The sequence below is a fragment of the Durio zibethinus genome, chromosome 1, assembly GCF_047325235.1.
Source record: "Durio zibethinus cultivar Kanyao isolate XHJ-2024 chromosome 1, ASM4732523v1, whole genome shotgun sequence".
Taxonomy (NCBI): Eukaryota; Viridiplantae; Streptophyta; class Magnoliopsida; order Malvales; family Malvaceae; genus Durio; species Durio zibethinus.
The window spans coordinates 34,532,598-34,552,643 of record NC_143162.1 but is presented as its reverse complement, the minus strand read 5'-3'; the positions used below and the strand labels follow the sequence as shown (position 1 = coordinate 34,552,643).

Here is a 20,046-nt window from a genome sequence, read left to right as displayed (position 1 = left end):
AATTTATAAAAAAAAATCAAAATTTATCACTTTTTTTAAATAAATTCTTATAATTTTTTGTATTCAACTAAATTTTAAATTTACACCCAAATAAATTTTTAATAACTAATTTATATCAAAATAAATTTTTATTTTTTAGTTTGTTCCTAATTAATTTTTAACATAAATTTTTTTAAATAATAGTTCATTTAAATATAAATAACAAAAAAAATTATTTAAAGACAATAAAAATATAAATATTTATTTAAAAAAGTGGAATAATTTAAAGATTTTATTAATATTTTAGCCTATTTTATGAGCAGATATATTCCCCTTTCATAAGAATATATGGGAAAAGAAAATTAAAACATCCACACCTAATAAATTAAATTAAATCGAAGTTAATTTTCAAAAAAATAAAGGAATTCAAAGTTTAAAAGATTTTGTTATTATGTTTTGATGTTTTTAAATGACTAGCTGGCAAAAACTCTTTTTTACAGTATTAATTGATGTATTATTTTTATTTTTTTCTTTTTTCTTTAAACATCATCTGCAGAAAACTCAAAATAGTGCAACATAATTTTTTCCACAGTGATTTTTCCTGCCAAAGTTTGAATTCTAGGAATTGAAACCAGTTAACTGCTGTTTGTATCCTTGTTATTGATTGCAACAGCTTCTATGAAAGCATCATCATATTCTGTCAGCCATGATTTTCTACGGTGAGAAAGCTGCATTATGGGGCCTACGGCTAACTGTAAACAGATTTTTCATACCATAATTTACAGAAATGGAGAAAGGGGGGGGGGGGGGAGGTGATTCTTGAGCATGATGGAGATGTGCAGAATCATCTTCATAAACACCAATCATCACATGCTGAAGTCATTGATCTTGATAGAACTGCATTAGTAAGCAATTGCAGCTCTCGATCTGCAGTTTGTTCAAGATAAGAAAACAACTCTTAGTAACACTCTAGAAAATAAACAACTGACATAACAGGTAGCAAAAGCAATCAAGGAAATTTTATACCTCAATGAGATGAGCTGCTCGCTAGATCTCGTGATCCTCCTATATAGACATGTAAGACATGGCTTATTTTAGGCCAATCTTCACCCATATCCTTCTTGCACCTCTCTTCCAGAGTTGTACATTCTAGAATAGACAAATGCTGAAGGGAACTAAGAGATTGAAGACCAATAGGGAGGGAAGTTAGATTAGGACAGTCTGATAATGCTAAAGATCTGAGTGAGGTAAGCTCTGCTACCCATGCTGGCAAAGCCACCAGACCGTGGCAGCTACGAATTTCTAGATTCTGCAGTGAGGTGACATATTGTAACCCCTCCGGAAGACATTTCAGCTCTGGACAGTTCAAAATTGATAAACTCTTGAGATTGGACAGATGCTGGAAACTCTCAGGTAGAGAAGCCAAATTTGAACAGTACATTATCGTTAAGTGCTCAAGGGCTGTCAGAAATTGCAACTCTATTGGTAAGGACTTAAGATTACTGCAGTTCTCAATTGATAATGATCGAAGAGAGCGCAGGCCTTGTATATCCTCCGGCAAGGAAATAAGACTAGGGCATTCAATTATCTCCAGAGACTCCAAGGAAGAGAGGTTTTGCAATCCTTGAGGTAATGAATGTAGCTCTTCACACCAGCGTATAGCTAATGATTTAAGTTTGATGAGTTTTCCCAAACTTGGAGGGATTGATTGAAGCTTTGGGCAAGAGCTAATCCCAAGACACATGAGAAGAGCATTGTTTTTGAGCAAATTTTCCAAGAAGACCAACTGCCCTGCAAAATCATCAATGATAAGGATGTTTAGGGAAGTTAGGTTGGATGCTGACCGCAACACCATCTCATTGCAGCTGCGTAACTCCAGGTGATGAAGAGATGGGAAGCATGGCAGATTTTGCAACCTGAAACATTTGATGAGTGTCAACTTGACCAAAGAAGGGAATTCTTCTTTCCTGTTGAAACTCCACCAAGATTCTAAAGTAGGAAAATCTACGAGTGTTAGCTCTGTCAATGACGGAAACAGTGTTCCAGTGACATCACCATAGAATTCTCTTCCGATGTTCTTCACTGCATCCATCCCTTGTAAGTACAGGACCTTAAGGAAGATAAGTTGACCCAAAATAGGGAGATATTCACATCTCCGGCAGTTTATCAAGCTGAGTTCACTTATATTTGGAAGTTTGTGAACACTCATCCATCTAGGCAAACGGATTCCTTGGTACCCTTTTATGGTTAACTTTTTCAGATATTTATGCGGTTGGAGGTGATTGAGCACTTCTTCTAGCATATCATTATTGGCAACATTCCCATTTAGACCATTAATATCGTTTTCCCAACATAGAGTCAATGACTGAATGTTGCGCTTTGCTGCCAAGTCAGCTTCCATTGCATATGCTGCATCTCTCACATTCTCTAATTGTCTGATGTAAAGTTCTCCACCCAGGTTTAGATTTTGCAGTTGGTTAAGGTGTTGACCTACTTCCCTTCCCACAATAAACATCGACAACGTCTGAAGATGCTGAAGTTTTCCTATCCAAGCTGGCATTTTGGTTAATCTCTCACAGCCATTTAGTATCAAATGTCTCAGTCTATACATTTTGGCCATGCCACCGGGTAATTCGATGAGATTATAGCAACCAGAAAGGTTCAACACCTGTAAATTGCAAAGACCGCAAACATTTTCAGGCAAATATTCTATATGGGTGTTAGAGATGTCAAGATATCTCAAAAATATGAAGGAGGAAATTGAATCCTGCAGCTTTTTTATCCCGCTGCCGCTTAAATCAAGGACCCGCAAATACCTAAAACTTGAAAAGATCCTAGAAGGGAGTTCGCCAAGGTCACCTTTCGGGAGCAATAAGATGAGGGTTCGCAATTTTGTTGCTTCATACAAAAGTTCTGGAATTGTATAGAAGCTGAAATTACAAACCACTGATGAATGGCGAGTTTGGAATAAATCTTCTGTTACATTATCATGCTCCAGCATACTGAATTCATTTCCCACTATTGATCGTGCAAGATCGTGAATGAGATCATGGATTTTACACTCAATTATATTGCCATTGTCACTCTTATGAATATCTTGAAAGAAAAACATCCACACTAAATCATCAAAATATTCATTTCCAATAAATTCCAGTGACTTTCTTCCTTCTCGCGATTGAATTAAACCTCCTGCAATCCAGAGCTGGATCAATTTCTCCTTCTTGATTATGTAGTTCTTCGGAAGTATCGAGCAATAAGCAAAGCAGGCTTTCAGATGTGATGGCATATGACTGTAACTCAATCTTAGGGCAGGTAAAATTCCATTTTCACTATGAGATACTTCCCAAAGGTCACTCTCCTGGACAACCAACCAATCTCTTTCTTCCCTTTTGAAGCGCATTAGGCTTCCTAGAGTCTTTGCAGCTAAAGGGACACCTCCACACTTCCTCACAATTTGCCTACCAATTGGAATCAAGTTCTGGTGATCTTCTTCATTATTGCCAAAAGCTCGTTGCTTGAACAAAGCCCAGCAATCATTATCAGTTAGACCTTCCAACTGATGTATGTAAGCTGATCCCATCATCAATGCCACCTTTTTACTACGTGTAGTGACGATGATACTACTTCCCTCCACACCACTTCTCATTGACATCATTAACTTTTCCCATTCACTGTCATCTTCATTCCACACATCGTCCAACACAATCAAGTATCTCTTCCCCAGTAGTAGTTCTTGTAGTCGAAACTGCAATACATCCATCCCAAAGATGTCACATTTATTTTTGCTGGCAGATTCAATGATTGAGATCATAATTTTTCCTACATCAAAATCATCACTGACACAGACCCAGATCTTTAAATCAAAATGTGTTGCTACCATGTCATTGTTGTAGACTAACTGAGCAAGCGTTGTCTTACCAAGACCACCTAAACCAACAATGGAAACAACTGAGATATCCCCCAAAGTTGCATTATTGCTTGAAAGCAATTGATCTATTATCCTACTTTTATCCTCCTCTCTCCCAAAAACTTCTGATTCAACGACTAATGACCCAGTTTGCCTTCTCCCTCTTCTTCTGCTACCTATATTAGCATCTCTCAAATTGAAACTAGACTTCTGTTCTGCTAAAAATTCCAATGTCTCCTTGATCTGCTTTAATCTAGGTAACAAATCGAAACAACCTGCTGCTTCTTGTACCAGAGAAGGTAAAAAGGAGCGTACCTGTTCAGCAAAGCCACCCTGATTCCTAGATTGCATAGCTTCAAGAGAAAACTCATCAAGCAAATCTTCCATCTCGTAAGCAACTTCCTTGAGCTCAGTTAGCCAAATTCTCAGAGCTCTATTACTCATTTGCTGCTCTTCTGCATCTGCAAGCACTGCTTGTATTACGTACAAGGTTCGTTGAAGCTTCCTGACCTCTTTCTTGAGGCCAAGTCTGTTAGCAATCTCTTCTAGTAAAGGACTGGCCAACTTGTCGAAGACCACCTGTAGCAGAGGAGATACAATTATTTCCGCCATTGACAGGGACAATAAAGGAACAGAGGAAAGTTTACAACGTTAAAGATAAATGGAGATGATGAATATTAATGATGATTGCACATGTTTGCTTCTCTCAAGAAAATAAATTGTTAATTTGGATAAATTTAACAAAAACATTTCAGTGATTTTTAATTTTCATGTGGTTGAAATTGGAAGACATCATGAGCCGCCATTGTTTTCCAGTTTCCTGGGTACTTCCAAGTAATTGACCTGTTAAATTTCCTCCGCGTATTTATCACAAGCCAATCAGAAGTTAATACTCAATCTTTCCGCAAATGAAAAGGTAAATATTTAGTCAATTCACCATAACATATTGAATCTATATACTATTCTCGAATCACATTATTATATTTTATTAACGACTAAATTAAAAATTTTAAAATTTTTAATAATAATATTCATATATTATTATAAATATTTGATACCGTTGACCATATATAAATACTTTTATCCCTTGTTAAAAAGATGTTTAGTGATTTCATTTTACAGATATAAAATATTATCAAACAAAAGTTAATTGTATGCCAAAAAATTTCAATTAAATCCTTATTGTATATATACAAACAAAATAAACATAAAAAAATATTTACAGCACCAATTATTTCCTGTTAAACTTGATTCAACTCACCACAAAACACACAAAATTTGTCCCGCAAGCAGACAAAAGTGCGATCCTCTCCATTAATTTCCCTTTTTAGTTTTTATAATGACAAAGAAAAGTCAGAGCAAAGGGTATAGAAAGGAGTGGTTGAAAGTTGAGGCTGCCTTTGTTGGACAACTTGAACTAGTACTATAGAATGGAGTAAAAGCCATTAGATTCGCAACAAACTGCATGAACGTAGAATTTTACAAAAGCACATTTGACAAACTGTGAACACTCATGTTTCCTCTTCCTGTAGCCATGGTGGTTCAGGACCTTCAGGCTTGGGGACTATAATTACGCCTTTTGGTGATGAGAAGTTGGGCTTCTAATTGAAATGCAATTTTCAGAAGTAACCAGAAATCTGCCCGTCTAATATTGTTAAAAATGAAAATAGATTTTACTATTATTGACATGAAGTGTCACACTTGCTTATATCAAACAAAAGGGACAGTAATTAAATACAAAATGTATTAATTAATAACTGCATAATCCATTGATAGAATATTAAATTCTTAATTCTAATAATACAGGTTCAAATTCTAAAGCCCAAAAACTTGAGAGGGTGGGGGAGTGTTTGCAAACTTCCATTATGCTTTCCTCATGCTCTGCTATTCTTTAATGGCTGCAGCATCATAAATTTCTTTCAAGGCCTCTGCTGTGAGTTTCACTCTCAAGGAGCCAATATTCAGATCCAGGTTCTTAGTTCTTAGTTGTTCCTACAAAAATTCAAAGCAAATGTTGTACAACATATTGAAATACTCTCAAAGTTCTCTCCCAACATGTTCTATGTACTTTATTGGATGTTTGTTTAATTGTTAGATCTCTATTACATCTCTCTATTCTCGCTTTTGTAAAATAATAAGCTATACTAATCAGATTGACACAATTAAAAATTAATATATATATATATATATTATATTTGAACAAATAAATAACTTTATATTTATAATTTTATATAGAAACGGAAAACTCTTTTACAAATGAAAATGGACATAATTTTAAATATGTTTCGTTATAAATATTAATAAGACATATTAAAATAAGTAACAATTATCGAAAATATTTCATTTTTTTTTTTTGAATAATCTAAAATATTTCATATCAAGTTAGAAGAACCAAATAATAATAAATAGTTCGGTTGGTCTTTCAAAACCCCTGCTCAATACTTGGCCCATTAGATTCAGAAGGATTGAATTTTTAAAAAAATATTTAAAAATTGATATTTTTAAATATATTCAAGAATATTCTATTGAGCATTGTCAAAAGTTACATGAATGAGAGGCAATTAAAAGAGGAGAATGAAGTCTGACATACCAAGAGCATGACCAGAGGTTCTGATCTGTATTCTACTTCAGCGCAATGAGCTGCTAGCAACATTCTCTTTCCTGACCTCCGGTGATCCGATGTAAATATGGGCAATGTGAGCTATTTTTGGCCAGTCCTTACCTATATTTTTCTGGCAATGCTCTTCAAGCCTTGGACATTCTTGAATGGAAAGACGTTGGAGGTTGCTCAGGCACTGAAGACCATCTGGAAGTGATGTCATGTTGGGACAATCTGATATCGCCAAAGATCTAAGAAGTGAAAGATTTGCAAGCCACTCTGGCAACACATTTAAACCAGGACAACCGTGGATTTCTAGATTTTGCAGAGTCGTGACATGTTTAATACTTTCAGGCAGAGATGACAGCTCTGGACAGCATAAAATGCACAAACTCCTCAGCATGGAAAGGTCATGCCAGTCAGTTGGCAAAGACACCAAACTTGGACAGTACATAATCGTTAAGTGTTCAAGAGAACTAAGATGTTGCAGTCCTATGGGTAACAATCTTATGTTACTGCAGTTCTCAATGGACAAATATTTAAGGGAGATTAGCCCATCTATGCTCTGGGGTAAAGCTGAAAGGCTATGACATTCACTGATCTCCAGAGACTGCAGGCAGGTGAGGTTTTGCAATTGCAGTGGCAAAGATAAGAGCTCCTCACACCAACGAATTGTCAATGATTTTAGAGAGACAAGGTTCCCCAAACTAGGAGGGATGCAGCAAAGATTGGGACAAGAGCTGATAGCTAGAGACATGAGATGAACATTGTTCTGAAGCAAGTTATCTAATAGAATCAACTGTCCAGTGAAAACATTGATAATGAGGACAGAAAGTGAGGTTATATTTACTGCTGACCCTAGTATCGTTTCATGGCAGTTATGGAACTCCAAATGCCTAAGAGATGAAAACATTGGCATATTCATCAACTTAGGACATTTATTGATGGTTAATTTGACAAGCGAGGGAAATTCTTCGCCTCCACTTATACTCCACCAGAATTCCAAATTAGGGAAGTCAATGAGGGATAGCTCCTTTAACGATGCAAACGATTTCTTTCTGTCTTCACCATAGAGCTCACTGCCAATATTCTTCACAGCATCCATTCCATGCATGTGGATAGTCTCTAGGACTGGAAAGTTACCTAAAGCAGGGACATGTTCACATCTTTTGGAGTTGATCAACAGTACTTTAGTTAAAAAAGGAAGTGCAAGAGTATTCATCCATCTTGGAAGATGGATTCCTGGGTAACCTTTTATAGACAAATTTTTTATATTTTGGGGTGGTTGCAGGCAGTTAAGCACTTTCTCACCCAGTCTGCAATTAGAATCATTTCTAACACTCGAGTTCTGCCCATCATGATCATCTCCCCATGACAACTCCAGCGAATGAAGGTTTTTCATTTCCAAGATTATGCCTTTTAGTTCTTGTTTAACATTCTCTAAGTTCCTGATTGTCAGCTCTCCTCTAAGCCGCAGTCTCTTCAACTGCTTAAAGTTATCACTCTCCTTTGATACAAAAAAGATTGGCAATGTCCGAAGTTGAAATAGTGCACCAATGTAATCTGGCAAGCAAGTTAACCTTTCACAATCATTTATAATCAGATGTCTTAGCATGCACAGTCTAGCTAAGCTCCTTGGCAGGCTGGTTAAATCAGAGCAACCTGAAAGGTTTAAAACCTGCAAGTTGCAGAGGCTACATATAGTTTCTGGTAAAGTTGTGATAAAGGTGTTTGATCGGTCGAGGTACCTCAAATACTTCAAGCAAGAAACCGAGCTTTGCAGCCTTTTGATGCCACTATAACCCAGATCTAGGACTCGTAGTTTCCTAAAATTTGAAAACAGTTTGGCTGGGACTTCACCAGAGTCACCGTTGGAAAAAAAAAAAAAGTTCACAACTTCTTTGCTTCATATAAGGCTTCTAGAATAGTAAATGATTCAGAATGGCAAACCACAGACGAGTATCGAACTCTAGCAGATTTTTTGGTAGGCAATCACCTTCAAATATGAAAAACTCTTCTCCAGCAACAGATTTTGCAAGATCATGAATAAGATCATGCATTTTACACTCTATTACATCACCATCACTGTTTTTCTTCACCTCTTCAAAGAAATGAATCCAAATCAAGTCATTAAAATAATCGTTCCCAACGTCCTCAGGAGATTTTCTTTCTTCACTTGATCGAGTTCCTCTCATAGGGTATTCACATGATTGAATTAAGCCTTCCGCAACCCAAAGATGGATTAACTTCTCTTTCTTGATAACATAATTCTTAGGAAAGATTGAGCAGTACATAAAGCATCCTTTCAGATGTGATGGCAAATGACTATAACTCAACCGTAGGGCTGGTGATATCCCATTTTCAGTTTCGCAAACATTCCAAAGATCATTTTCCTGCACAGATAGCCATTCCTCTGGCTTTCTTTTGAAGCGCATTAGACTCCCTAGCGTCTTTGCTGCTAAAGGAACACCCCCACATTTTTTCACTATTTGTTTCCCAATTGGCAACAGGTTTGGGTAGTCTTCTTGATCATTTGCAAAGGCGCGTTGCTTGAACAAAGCCCAACAGTCATCATGGGACAGACCTTTCAAATGGTGAGAACAGACGGTTCCCATAATTGTTGCAACCTTTGCACTTCTTGTTGTGACTATGACTTTGCTTCCTTCTGCGCCTAACTTGAGCAAACTTTTAAGCCTATCCCATTCATCCACATCTTCGTTCCATACATCATCTAATACAAGCAAATATCTTCTCCTGAATAATAAGTCTCGTAGTTGAGACTGAACAGCATCCATCCCCATGAGATCTTCACATCTTCTCCTGGTTGCAGATTCTATCATCAAGCTAGCAATCTTTCTCACATGAAAATCATCATTAACACATACCCACGTCCTCAGTTCAAAATTTCTTATCACCCTTTCATCATTATAGACTAGTTGAGCAAGTGTGGGTTTACCAAGGCCGCCTAAACCAACTATGGGTATAACTGAGACAAACTCAATAGCTCTTCTCTCAGTGGTTAACAGTAACATCTCTACTATCTTTTCTTTATCGTCTTCCCTCCCTATAACTTCAGATTCAATCACAAAAGAACCAGTTTCTCTTCTCTGTTCACTTTTAATCGCTTTCTCACCATCTTTTTTCTTGAGCTTGAAATTAGACCTTTCTTCCAATAACACATCTAGTCTCTCCCTAATCTTCTTTAATTCAGGCAACCTTTTAAGATATGTTATGAAAGGTCTCAAAGAGGGAACAATGCTGCTCTCCTGCTCAGTCAAGCTACTGTCGTTTTCTTGCATCATAGCCTCCGGGCCAAACTCTTCAAGCAAGTCATCAGCATCAAAAGCTACCTCTTTAAGCTCACTTAACCACAACTTCAAACTTTTATCTGCAGCTTGCCGCTCTTCTGTATCTTGAAGCACGGACTGGATTGTGCGCAACGCACGTTGAAGCTTCTTGATTTCATCCTTGAGCCCACAACGATTAGCAATCTCTTTCAGGAACCGAGAGGCTAGTTTTTCAAAGACAACCTGTAGCAGGGGACCCAAAACTATCTCCGCCATAATCTTTGCTTGAAAGAACCTGCTGAGTCCCTTGTTTCCGTTCACGCTGCTGGTAAGTTCAAGGTTTCAAGATCCTACTAAATGATTAATTGGCTTCTACCTCACTTTGAGAAAATTGATTTATCCAAGCAAAAGTGCAAAACTATCATTTTCCTTTCAGCTTTTAACATTGTGAAGGTGAACCCATCTTTCACGCATTTCAGGCGTGGTCAAATCCTTCCACTTCATTTGTTCTCTACGGCAACGTAACAAGTTGTCACACGTCCTCAGCTAACCGTCCATTTTTACAAATTTCAACTGCACCAAAAATTTCAAAGTCAAGGGATGAAAATGTTGATTTTTTTTGTTTTTTAGAATCGGGAGGATCGCCGTTATCCCTTGACTTCAGATGACGAAATTTGGTGGTGCATTTATTATGAGTTAATTATCTCAGACTTGTGGCTTTGATAGCTGAATTATGCTAGCCTAACAGTGCTAGCTAGGAGATTTCGTATTCATTAGTTTGATTTTGATGCGAAGTCTTGACTTAGCAGTTGGAGTTCTAGCTTTGCTTGGAATAAACTTTTATTGGCTAAAATATATTGACGTCATCTCTGGTTTTGTATTTGTGGAGTTTCCTACAGGTTAATATGACAATGTATATGATTGTTACCAAGAGAAAGATTAGAAAGCATCGGAGATAATATTTTAAAATGCCTATTTGATGCGTATGATTATAAATAAAATAAAATAAAAATTATTTTATATTATATTTAATTTATATTTAAAAATAAATAAAATCATAAAAAAATTAAACATCTTTTTAAAAATAAAAAAATTTATTTTTTATTTATGAGATTAAATGTATATATCTTATTATATCATTAAAAATTATATCAATAATTTAAATTATATTAATTTTAAAAAAATAATTTTAATTAATAAATAAATTATCTTATCTCACTACAACAAATTTAGTTATTAGTGACACATAGAATAATGTAATTAAATATTTATTTTTTATCATCATATATATTTTGTGATAAAAAATTAAACATCATTACGTTCGTCACGTTTGCACCATCGTTAAAAATCAAATGTAATAATACCAAAATATCATCACATGTTATGAATCTACCATAATAATAAAATCAAACATCATCTTATGTCGTTTTTTTGTGACATTAAATTTTGTCAACTATTTATGAAAAAAACTTATAAAATAAATGATAAAATTTGATAAATTAGTGACGAATGATAAATCGTTGCAGTATTGGTGACATAATTATCATCACTAATATTTGTAAGATAATATCAAATATGACAATAAAATCAAACATCACCTTATGATTTTTTTATGACGTTAATTTTTGTAAGTTATTTATGAAAAAAATGTCATTAAATGCTATAATTATCATAAAATAAATAATAAAATCTTATATATTAGTGACAAAAGATAAACCATTTAAGCATTAGTGGCACAATTAACGTCACAAACGATTGTAAGATAACGTCAAACATGACAATAAAATTAAACACCATCTTATGCTTTTTTTGTGACATTAGATTTTGTCAGCTACATATGAAAATAAATGTTATTAAATGCTATAATCATCACAAAATAAATGATAAAATTTGATATATTAGTGACGAAAGGTAAATCGTCATAGTATTGGTGACACAATTAACATCATTAAATCCTATATATAAAATAAAATTGTTATAGTCATTTTTGTAAAATAATCCTTTATAGTGTTCTTGAAAAGCCACCAAATATTTGAATTGATTTTTAAATGTAGTACATGCTCTCAAGTCTATCTTAAAATCATATTGAAATAATATTGTTTAAAAAAAAAGAGGGTATCAAAATTATGAAATATGTAGCCATCGAAATTTTATCTTCAAGCTCTCAGTCCAAATCTTGTGTCGAGAGTGATTATGTTGATGGTGAGTTTGTATCACTTGAGCTGTAATAAATAATTAATAGCAAATATAAAAACAAACCACAATATACACACAATAAGATAAAAACAAATATAAAAATTAAACTAATCCATTTTATGCATATCAAAATTTTAAATCAGGTCTTACCCTCTATTAAAGAATAGGCCTTGTCAAGAAATCGATAAAATTGACAAGACAAATGTCTTAACATAGTCGTCATCCAATTTAATCTAAAACTTTATCTAAAATGAAAAACAAATTAATTGATATATTCAAATAACATATATTCAAAACTAACCAATAATAAGTTTTGAAATAATATTCTGCATTTACATCAAGTCTCTCAAAGGCATGCAACTTATCTGTATCCTTCAAAGCTTTTCATTTTGTTAGGATCAGGATGAATTGTCGAGTAATGACTCCAATTTCAGAAGATAATTTAGCCGATTAAACTTCATAAATCAGTTTACCCTTAGTTGTTAGTATGTCAATTATTAGCTAGTTTTTCCTTTTAATGAGTGTTTCAAGTCTCATCCCTCAAGTTAGACATCGTACCCTTTTAGAAGGGATAAAAGGTATATCTATAAAAGTAATATATTAATCTAGTAGAAGAAGAAAAGAAAAAAACTTTATAAATTTGTTTGTAGAATTAGAAACTTTATAAAGAAACAGATGTAGACACTCCAATCTATCCGAGGTTCTACTCAATCTGGTTTTTGTTAATTAAAAAAATGAAAAAAATTTGGCAAATTGAATTTATGTGAAACTGTATGTATGAGGAGTTTAAACTGGATTTAAAGAGTGAAGTTAAAATTAAAAAGAAATTAAATTCTATTCAGGTATAAGGTTTTTTTGATCAGAACCTTATAAATAGATGCTCCCATAGAAACACAAATCATAGATAAAAAACATAGAAAGAGCATAGATAGAAAATAGAGGGAAAGCACGTAGGAAAGGCAAAAAGCAGAGCAATCAACAAAAATAAAAAAAAAAATTGAAGATTATTGAAAAATTTTAGAAAATTCCCAGATTTCGACAAAATTTTTCAGATTTTGATGAATTTTTCGATGTCGATTGAATTTTTTGGTGAATTTTTTATGTTGGTTGAATTTTTTGACAAGCATCACAGAATTCAATTGAAGATTTCAGCAAGCTTGAATTTTTTGGTGAACTTTCGATGAATCAACCCAAATTTTGATGACTATTTCTAAAATTCGATGAGGGTTTAACCGAAGTTCATCTGTTTTAAAGAGAGAGAGAGAAAAAAGAAAGGGGAAGAGAGAAAGAAGGAATGCGAAATCTGAAAAAAAAAGTTTGGAACTAACATTTTATACCCTCACCGAAATGGCTTCGTTTTAGCCTTAATAAACCCATCAGAATCCATGTGTTTCCATTTCCAACCCATAGTGTTGACCCGTTTTTGACCTGCATTTAACTCACTTCTAGTTTTTAACTCCAACCGAGCCGAGCTACAAGCCGCATCCTTGGAATTGTCGTTTCTGTCTCCAGTCGAGCCAAATTCCAACCACTAAGCTGAGCCATTTTGGTATTTTATTTATTTAGTTATTATATTTATTTTGTAAGTTTTTTTGCATGATTAAATTTAGAAAAAATAAAATATTTTTTAAGAATAAATAATAATTATCTAATAATGAAATTTTTAAAAACTTCAAATGGTAAATTTCTAAAAAATTTCTTAAGTGAGAAAGTTTGTCTAAATTTGTCCCAAATGGTGAAATAATTTAGATAAAGTTTCAATATCAATAATTAATATTTACTTTCAATTAAAAAAAAGTAAAAAAATTAATAAAAATTTTTGGAAAAATACTATTACCTAAGGTTGAGATTTTTAGAAATTTCAAATGATGAATTTTTAAAAAATCTCTAGGAGAGAAATTTCTTTAAAATTATCCTAAATGGTGGAAGAATTTAAATGAAATTTTAAGAAAAATAATTGTCATATTATATTCTTTCAAAAAAAATAAAATAAAAAGAATTTCTAAATAGGTCCAAATAGTGAAAAATTTAGAAATTCAAAAAAAGAAAATATTTTTAATTTGGCTCAAATAGTGAAATAATTAGATATATTTTCCATAAAATATAATTAAACCTTTTTTTTTTACGATGGAGCCTTTTTAAGAAATCAAATGGGATTCTTGAATACTCTTAAGGTGAGAAAAATTTTTAAAAGTTCTACCAGATCGATGGAGAATCTTAAAAATTATTTTCAATATTTAACATAAAAACTTAAAACCATTAGAATAAAGACTTTAGGATAAATTTAAAATAAAATTATACTATCTTTTAGATGGGCATGTGGGAGTGCTATAACCTACCCTATATGTAACTAAACTCCTAAACTCTATTCTGGTTAATAGATCCAAACCTAATCTTTTAGGGACTCTTAGACAGGCTTAAGAGCTTTTAAAATGATAGATTTTTTAGGTGATCAATCACACCCAATTAAAAAAAATTGATGGTGACTCTATTTGTTAAGTCTAGCTATAGATTTACAGATCTATATGTTATGACAGTTTGGCAACTCCACTAAGGACTACTAGAAAGTCAGGCCATAAATTTTGAATTTATCCTATCATTTGATCTAATGATTGTAAAGTATAAAGCTTGTATTATTTGTTTACTAACGTTTTTCTTTTTTTTTTTATCTCTCACTTGATTTATGGGATTGATAATTATATGTTCCTTCACATACACTATTACATGCATTTGCATTATATGAGCTCTATACTCGGACTCTATCTCTTTTAGAAGGGAGTAAAGTACCTATGCTCTCATGAGATGATAATCTCTGTAATAGCTAGCAAAATAGTCCTACTCAAATTAAATCTTTTTCATTAGTAGCTTGTGATGGATGAGAATTGAAATGCCTTACTAGTCTGTGATGGACTATAATGTAAAGAACAATTTAAAAACTGTTAGTGATCAAAGTCACCTAACCTTGTATATAGCATCCACTTAAAAGGCCAGTTTCAAGATAACGCCTTTCTTACCTGTTGATAAATGTAACCTGAAGTTAGGACATAAAAAGGAATGATTTATGATCTAATAATTTTATTTGTTTGACTTTGTGTATTTGCACTATCATGTCATGCATCATTTTCATAGTCATATGTAACCTTGTGTATCTGCATAATTTTTATATTAGATTTCATCCACGAAAATGTCCATGTCATTCATGCATCACCATATCATGCATAAAGCATAGCATTTCTAATAATACATCATTATGATACTTAAGGTTCAAGAATAATTCCACCAACCAAGAATCTCACATAACCGACTCACCAATATAATACAAAAGTTTCAGAAAAATAGAATAAGAAAATTTTAATCATCTCGAGATGATAGAAAAAGCTTAAAAAAAGTTGGAAGAAGAGTTGAGTAAGATTTTGGATGCCTTAAATAAGTTAAACAAGGGAAAAAAATAAAAAAGAATACTAGCTAACAGGATCATCTATCACAAGAGGTGAATAACCTTTTGTACCTTTTGATTTTGGGCTGCAGTAAGCCCAATCCACATAAAACCCACCATCATAGTAGTTTACATATCCGATAGCATATACATACCTTAGAATGTCATCAGCTTCAAACTCAGGATAGTATTAAAGTTATGTAAATTTTATCTTTACTTGAAAGGTCATGGAATCGGTATCAATCCTTAGATGATCTAGAAGAGAAGGAAAAACTAAAGCTTAAAGAAAAAAAGACTTTAGAAGCTGAACAGAAGATAAACTTGTTAAAAGAAAAGTTACGAGCCGTAAAGGGCATTGGTTTTTATGATTCAGTAGATACTACAGGGCTTTATTTAGTCTCAAATGTGATTATTCCTCTAAAGTTTAAGGTCTCAAAGTTTAAAAAATATAATAGTACAAAATGTTCAAAAACTCATATTATCATGTACTGTCAAAAGATGACTACCCATGCTTATAATAAAAAGCTATTGATGTATATTTTTTAAGATAACCTTACAGGCTCTACTGTTAGGTTGTATGTTTAGTTGGATAGAATCCGTATTCATTTCTAGAGTGATATAGCCATTAACTTTATCAATCAGTACCAACATATTAGAGACTTAGCCCTTGATCGTTTGTCTTTACAAAATATGAAAAAGAAGGTGACTAAATCTTTTAAAAAATACGTTCAAAGGTGAAAGGACATAACCACTCAGATGCAACCTCGTCTAACTGAGAAAGAGACCACAATGTTATTTGTTAGCATTTTAAAATCTCTTTATTATGAAAAGATGATAGAAAATACAACAAAAAATTTTATCGACATGGTGTTCTTAGGCGAAATCATTGAAAATGTCATTAAAAATGATAAGTTGAAAGGAGAAAAAACTAAGAAGGTGTCAGAGAAAAAAGAGACTGAAGCTCAAATCGTGAGCTCTGATAGACAGTTCAAGGGTTATCAACCTTATCCATCACAAGGTTATTCCCTATATTATCCTGTTGTGAATAATACCTCATCCTACCTATACTAGCCAACCCCATTGCCATCTTATCCATTAACATACCAGCTTGTTTTCAGCCTCAAAGCTCTCATATACAGCCTTAACATTCAACCTTCCATAAGACCTTAGATTTATCCTGCTAACCTAACAAATGATTCATGAAAGCTACGAACTACTCGAGAAAACTCGTATTTAATCCAAGCCTTATGACTTATATGCAGAGTTATACCAAGAGCTTTATAATAATCACTTGATTACTTTCAGTTATCTGAAATTGTTCAAGCCACCCTATCTCAAGTGGTATGATCCTAAAACTTACTATGACTATCACTATGAAATTACTAGTCATTCCACTAAAAAATGCACTACTTTAAAGCATAAAATGCAACATTTGATCAAAGATGGAATTATAAACTTTGATACAGTAGGATAGCAACGTCTAATGTTAGTGGCAATTCATTGCCCAATCACAACGTTGATGTTTCGAGTGAAGATCAAGAACGAGTATAATTTGAAAAGACTCGAAGAGCTGTAATGAATCAGGGGCCAAATGTCAAAAAAAATCTTTCACTTGATTCCATGAGGGCATAATTTTGGAAAAGAAAATGATGTTAAGGCTAGTTGGATGTTGCTTGTCATTCTAGGTTTTCTTTCAAAGTAATGTTAGGAATTTTTTTTATGTAATAAGATTTCATTTTTTTATCATTTCAATAAAAGGCAAGGATGATGCATTTCATTACATTTTCTCTTTCATCCAACCACTATTCCATGTTTTATTTTTTTCATGTCCTTTTGTTCCCATTCTCAAATTTCAAATGATGAATATTTAGATAAGGATAACAATAATTTTAAGATTTAATTTTGAAAACTCATTCACATTATCTGAAAAAACTATTTGAGCAAAATAAGTAAGCTGCTAGTAAATAGATATGTCTTAAAGATATGTAGTTTTTTATAAAGATCCATCAGTTTGTTTTGGTTCAATAGATGATTTTCAAGGAAAGCATTCACATTTGAGAGAAAAAATGGCCATATTTCTTGTACCATTTGAAAAATCATTCATCGCTACCCTTTTGAACCTATTATGATTTTTTTAAAAAAAAAACTCTGACAAAAAATCACCCTCCACACTGGGAGATAATTTTTGAAAAAAAAAAGGCAAAAGTGCGTAAAAAGTCTCAAAGATAAAAAATAAAAAAAATAAATGTCACACAAGATTTGGGGCAAAGTAATGAGAATCTTTTTATGAGGAATAAAATGAATGAAAAAGAAAAAGTAGTGAAATAATGTGGAATGGGGCAAAATGCCAAAATCCATCAAATGATGAGAAATGATAATTTTGTTTTGAACCTTTTAAACACATATTGTGAGCCTATTTTATCCATTTCTTTCATGATCTCTCACTATAGCCTATGTTATAACCTTTAAAAGTCCATTTCAACTAAGTGTGAATGCTTGAATTGAATGATTATATATTGAGTTAAGGCATGCTTATGATGAGGTAATGGAATGTGTTTTAAATATTGATGTGTGAGAGATATCAATAATGGATGAAAGATGAGAAAAAGATAAAAAAAAAAAAAAGAAAAAATGAGAAATGAAAAAAAAAAGACAAAATGAAAAAAATAAAAAATAAAAAAATGGAAAAAATGAAATAAAATGAAATAAAAAAAAAAAAGACTCAAATTGAAAATCCAAAAGGGCAATTTGATAGAAAAAATCTAGAGTTGAGAGTTAAATGGATAGTTTAAATAATTGAAAGATCAAAAACATCTGAAGATCCCTTAAAACTAGGGCAAAATTCATTGAGCTCAAAATGATTTCAAAAGTCAATGGAATGAGTTTTTTTAGAAAGAATTCTAGATTAATATTAAGAATTATCTAAGTATTCATTGTTTGGACATTGTTGTACCATTCGATACCATCCTTAGTGATATACTTTGACTTTGCTCATTTGCCCATTTATTTTTATACCATACTCACTTCTCATTGATTACCTTTCTTTCAATTCACGTTTTGCTCTCTTATTTTAGCATTTCCATAATAAAATTGAGAATGTATGAATGCATTATATTTGTCATGATTTGGAATGATAATGAATGAATGATAATGCACATAAAAGATTCTTACATTCATTTAAAAAGAAATCCAAGATGATAGGGGATAAAAAAAATGAAGAGATGGCAGAAACTTGAAAAGATGATTTGAAAGGACACATGGTGTGACCACATGAATATGGTGATAGATTGGTCGACATAACATATGAGATGTGGTCAAATGATGAAAATAATATGGATCAATGGATGAAATTCATTCTAAAATGGCTAGTGTTGAGAAGCCTGTGAATCGTGATCAAGTAATGAACATAATGTGAATCAATTAACAGAATTTATTCTAGAATGACTAGTGCTGAGAAGCCTGTGAGTTGTGATCAAATGATGCAAATGACATAGATCAGTTGACAAAATTTATTTTAGGATAACTAGTGCTAAATAGTTGAAAAGGAAAAAATATAGGATGTAAGAGTCTTGAGAACTATATTACCATAATTAATTAGAATTTTATGACATTTATCTGCATTACATACATTATGTTTGCATCATTGTTTGAATAGTACATGCACATAATTTAATGAATATTTAAAACTTTGTTTAGACATGCATCAGCCAGCAAACTTTTGAATTATGATTTAGGATATGGCATTTATATTATTGTTGCACTTGCATCATTGATCATGAAATTCATTACATACAAAATTTTGAGTCACCTGAAAAAGAAATTATGAATCTTTTGATGAGAATATTTGAATTTCAAATGAGGAATATTTGAGTTTTCAAATAAGAATCTTTGAGTTTTAAATGAGAATTTTTGAATTCAAATAAGAATCTTTAAAAAGAACTCAAATGAGAACCTTTGAGATTTTAGATGTGAAATTTTAAGATTTATTGAATGTGAACCTTTAAACTCGAGTAAGAAGCTTTGAACTTTTGAATGTGAATTTTCAAAATTCAAATGAAAAGCTTTAAACTTTTTAGATGAAAACCCCAAATTTGTCAAATGTGAACCTTTGAACTTGAATGAGAAGCTTTGAACTTTTGGATGTGAATCTCTAAAATTCGAATAAAAAGCTTTAAACTTTTTGGATGTAAACCCTAAATTTGTCAAATGTGAACTTTTGAACTCAAATGAGAAACTTTGAACTTTTGAATGTGAATCTCTAAAATTTGAATGAGAATATTTCAATGTTGGATGTGAGCCTTGTAATTTGCCTATGAATCCTTAAATTAAAATTTTGGGTGAAAATCTCACAAATGCGAATCTTGAAATCTTATGAATTTGAATTTTTGCAAAGTTGAAAAATCTTGCGAATCTGATCTTAAATTTTTGTGAAACTAAAATTTTGAGAATCAAATGTTGGTGAAATCTTGCAAAGCTAAAACAGTTTTTACAAATTTGAAAATTCTTGTGAATATTTGAATCACGAACCTTTGAATTTCAAACTCAAGTTATAAATCTTTGAGTTTTTATTTCATCAGACATGATCTATGATTCTTCTAGACATGATTGTTGAGGAGCCTTATTTATTTTTTTGAAGTTATTG

At 32.5% G+C, this 20,046-nt stretch overlaps 1 protein-coding gene and 1 pseudogene across 2 annotated transcripts; both read right to left on the bottom strand.

The window, feature by feature from the left end:
* Window positions 1-605: 605 nt before the first annotated feature.
* On the bottom strand, window positions 606-4,708 carry LOC111312497 (disease resistance protein RGA2-like). Of its 2 annotated transcripts, XM_089766503.1 has the most exons (3): window positions 4,202-4,692; window positions 1,006-3,724; window positions 606-906 (listed from the first exon to the last, which is right to left on the bottom strand). In XM_089766503.1, exons 1-2 carry the CDS (start codon window positions 4,496-4,498, stop codon window positions 1,007-1,009), a joined length of 3,015 nt encoding a protein of 1,004 aa, XP_089622629.1. In that variant the 5' UTR covers window positions 4,499-4,692; the 3' UTR covers window positions 606-906; window position 1,006. The 2 variants fall into 2 exon arrangements, with proteins under 2 accessions (XP_089622629.1, XP_022768539.1); XM_022912804.2 differs by having other exon boundaries at window positions 1,006-4,708.
* A 1,603-nt stretch (window positions 4,709-6,311) lies between these two features.
* LOC111312498 (disease resistance protein RGA2-like) lies at window positions 6,312-10,721 on the bottom strand (annotated as a pseudogene).
* Between the last annotated feature and the right edge of the window lie 9,325 nt (window positions 10,722-20,046).

Bases quoted from the DNA above. Each gene is read 5' to 3' on its own strand.
- LOC111312497 (XM_022912804.2), bottom strand. From the start codon at position 4,498: ATGGCGGAAATAATTGTATCTCCTCTGCTACAGGTGGTCTTCGACAAG.